A 3,827-nucleotide genomic window follows, 5' to 3' on the forward strand; every position below is an offset into this window, starting at 1 on the left:
TGTAACTTTCTTATATTTTTTCTTTGTAAATTTCTTATATTTTTGCAAATATTAACAGTTCAGATATTACTTTTTGTAGCCAATATCTTAATCACTATATGTATGTATAGATACCGAATTTAAAAGGCGCTGCTTGAGCAACGCGCATGTGTATACATACATGCGCATACACATACAAGCAAATTTGCTTTATTTTTAAAGATTGTTATCGTTACTTCGTTACAACATTTTTCTGTTACAAACATGGATGCGACATTGAATAAGTATGTTCCATTTAAAAATACGCATTAAAATAATATCAACAGTCGGAGATGTGTGTCAAATTTTTAAATTGGAAAGATTGTAAGAATCCTTTTTTCTAAATAAACGCAAAAAGTTCATGGGAAATTTAAAAATTTGATTATAAAGTATATAAATAATACGATATAGCTTCTGTAAAAGCATAGTTCAGTTATGCTTAAAGGTTATATGATAACTGCATTCTTGATTGCAGTTACATATTCATCTTTTCCATACACAAATGAACGTAAAGTAAGTATAGGTACAATAAATAATTAAATGTAATATTTGATATTCATTTTTATGCTTGTATATTCATCACTCATTTATCAATATAGCTTGTAAAAATAGAGCTCCATATTTACTTTATTTTGTTAAAAAAATTTTTGCTTACAGTATATCTGTGATGCTGATGGTTGTAAAATATTAACAAATAATTTGAATAATAATATCTCATCTATAAAATATTGTACAAGCAAAGATATTTCCACTGATGTTAATTTTTCAATAATAGAAAATAAAAATGAAGCTTCTGAATCTCCTGGTAAATAATAATATATATTTATATCCAGATTTTCGGAAAAAATAATTAGACTAAAGTATATATATATATAATAATAATAATATTTTAAGTATAAATTAAATCTATTTATATTACAATATAAAATTTTTAAATCATATTTAATGTTTCACAGCTATTATACAGATTAATATGAGACCACCAAAAAGTATATGTAAATATGTATTAACTTTGTTAACTAATGCATCAACTAATGAAGAAAAGTGTGTGAATTATAAATTTCACAATTCTTATGGAAGTGAAACTCATACTAGGAGTACCATATGGTTTGTTTCAGATAAACAGTATCAGGTAATAACTTTTAATTTTGACATTGTATAAAATGAATAATTTGTTTGAAGATTTAACATCTATTCTTTGTTTTTTAGAACACTATTGGAATTTTTGTTCCATATATATTTACCGCATGTTATTCTGTTCAATTTTCCTTTGATAAGGATGTAAAGATGTTAAAACATAATAAATTCATAAAAACTAAATATAAACGAACAGAAATCATGACACCAATATTTGAATGTACATATGACTATAATATTGATAAGTAAGTTTATATTGTGAGTTATAGATTGATCAATTTGTACAATATCTATTAAGAAAATAGTTATATAATATTTTTATAATATTTTATAATATTTTTTCTTAAATATCAGAATTTTATTTAAATTTTGAAAATTTATTAAATTTAGACAAATAGGACATCTTGAGGTACTCCTTTATAAACCTATGGTTACAGCTGGAGCAATAAGATTGGGAAAACTTTGGTATGATTCATCTGGAAATGAAAGCTGTCCTTTTAATAAGAAAGAATTTCCTAATGCTGTTTGGAGCTTCGATGTTTTGGTAAAATTTTAATAATACATAATATATAGATTGATGATGTTTCATATTATTGTGAAATATTTAAGCTCTTATGTATATGTTAAGTTATAATTAGATAATGTAAGTAAATTAAATTTTTATAAAATTTATATATTATTTTTAGGACAGCTATTTAGGAGATAAAAATTATAACTTTAATACAACTTTGGTAAGTCTTATGTTTGATATTTCTCAGTTATACTCTAATATACTGTTACATAATTAAAATTTGTTATTTGATTATTAGTTAACAAATGAAATATATAATACAAATTTGACATTTCAAACTGAAATTTCACAAAAGGCAAATTATTGTGTTTCAATATTTTTATATCGTGATATAAGATGTCAAGAATACACTTTATGGGAACCACCTGACATATGTTCTTGGTACCAAAGTAAGTAAATTGATATTATTATGTTCATATATTTTTCTTAATTTGTTGCTTAAGATAGTCAATATTTTCCAGTTTGAATTTAGATGTGTAATAATTTTTTCATTGCTGTGTAGTAAGATATAATGGATGTTTTATTTACAGGTTGTCAAGATATTACTATTTCAACTTTTGGTGTACCAACTAAAATTAATTCTGATACAATTTCTTATTCGTACCTGCCAATTACTATTATTACATTAACTATACTTATAATTATTGGAATTGTTATGTATCTCATCTATATCATACATATTTATAGTATGCAAGGAAAAGGCTTTCATAGAAATATTTTCAATGGAAATGTTCTTAAAACTAATGAAACTAAGTATAAAAAAAAAGAAAAATTTGAAGACACCAATGTTAGAAATACAGATATTATATTGCTGTATCCTAAGGGTTCTGAATCGTTTATGGCATTGATGGCAGATTTTCGCGGACTACTTAGCCATGTTTGCCGGTGTGTTGTAAGTTATTTACAATAATATACAGTTTAAGAAAGATTACAAAGATATAATTTACTATAACTGAAGATGTGATTTTTATTATAATGTAACATTGATTAATTGTAATATCTATATACCTTACAGGTACACGATTGGTATGATGGCATGGAATGGAATTATGTGGCTGAGGTTGGTGCTTTTGATTGGTTTGCAGAAATGCTCCATAAAGAATGCCGCGTTGTTTGGATAGATACTCCAATAATGCGTGCATTAATCACACAAAGATTGAACAATAGTTTATCTCTTAAAAATTTAGAACAGTATAGTTTCGTAAATATTGGCGATTTCCGTGACGCAGTGTTTCCTACAGTATTTAATTTATCTAAACGTAATATCGGACAGTCGGCATTACATGTGCCTAAACATTTTATTATACGGTTAGTACAAATTTTATAGTTACTACTTTTATTTAAATAAAAGTAGTATTTATATTACCTTTTTATATTTTGCAGATTAAAAGAATTTGACAATTTTGAAAATGATAATGACCCTTTTGTTGATTTGTCTCCGCATATGAGATACTTTATACCTCAGGATTTAAACTTGCTGTGTTCTGATTTGTAAGTTTTCATTACCAGAAATACGTTTATGTAATAATTTTATTATAGAAGATAATATAATGTTATTATGTTCAATAAGTAATATAATATAGATATTACATATATTTAAAAGAAATACATTAATATTATTAATGAAAGCGGTATAAATATGAATATTGTATCTTTTTCGTACTGATACCGACATTATTATATTATCAGCTTTTACAATGTATATATGTATTTTAGGTCAGCACTGGACTTAAATATTATTGTGCCATTCACAAACCAAGAAGATCTTATAAAACAACATTTACATTATGTAAAATTAGATTTTTATAAATAAATATTTCAATTATTTATAACTGTTTATAACAATTAGTATTTTTAGTTGTAAGTAAACTACCCCTGCTTAAAATTACTAAAATCCGATATGTCCCTATACAGTATTAATGATTATTCAACATTTCAAAAGTCTCATGTTTAAATTTGTTGACAAAATATTTGAATTTATGAATAAGACATATAGTAATCCAATTTGATGCTAAATGCTAATGGAAAATTTAATTGTTTTATATTTATTCATAAATTAGAAACACGTGCCCAAATAATTCAAGCATGAGAAATACATTTC

The 3,827-nt window shown here is 24.4% G+C and overlaps 1 protein-coding gene across 2 annotated transcripts; it reads left to right on the forward strand.

Annotated features, from left to right (window-relative positions):
* Positions 1-49: 49 nt before the first annotated feature.
* On the forward strand, positions 50-3,558 carry LOC132910666 (uncharacterized). Of its 2 annotated transcripts, XM_060966512.1 has the most exons (12): positions 50-267; positions 340-531; positions 676-823; positions 975-1,150; positions 1,228-1,400; positions 1,546-1,699; positions 1,842-1,886; positions 1,965-2,115; positions 2,257-2,618; positions 2,742-3,034; positions 3,110-3,217; positions 3,443-3,558. In XM_060966512.1, the coding sequence occupies exons 2-12, from the start codon at positions 454-456 to the stop codon at positions 3,537-3,539; spliced, it is 1,785 nt and encodes a 594-aa protein (XP_060822495.1). In that variant the 5' UTR covers positions 50-267; positions 340-453; the 3' UTR covers positions 3,540-3,558. The 2 variants fall into 2 exon arrangements, with proteins under 2 accessions (XP_060822495.1, XP_060822494.1); XM_060966511.1 differs by having other exon boundaries at positions 50-531.
* The last annotated feature ends 269 nt before the right edge of the window (positions 3,559-3,827 follow it).

This window comes from Bombus pascuorum, chromosome 9 (assembly GCF_905332965.1).
Source record: "Bombus pascuorum chromosome 9, iyBomPasc1.1, whole genome shotgun sequence".
Lineage (NCBI taxonomy): Eukaryota > Metazoa > Arthropoda > Insecta > Hymenoptera > Apidae > Bombus > Bombus pascuorum.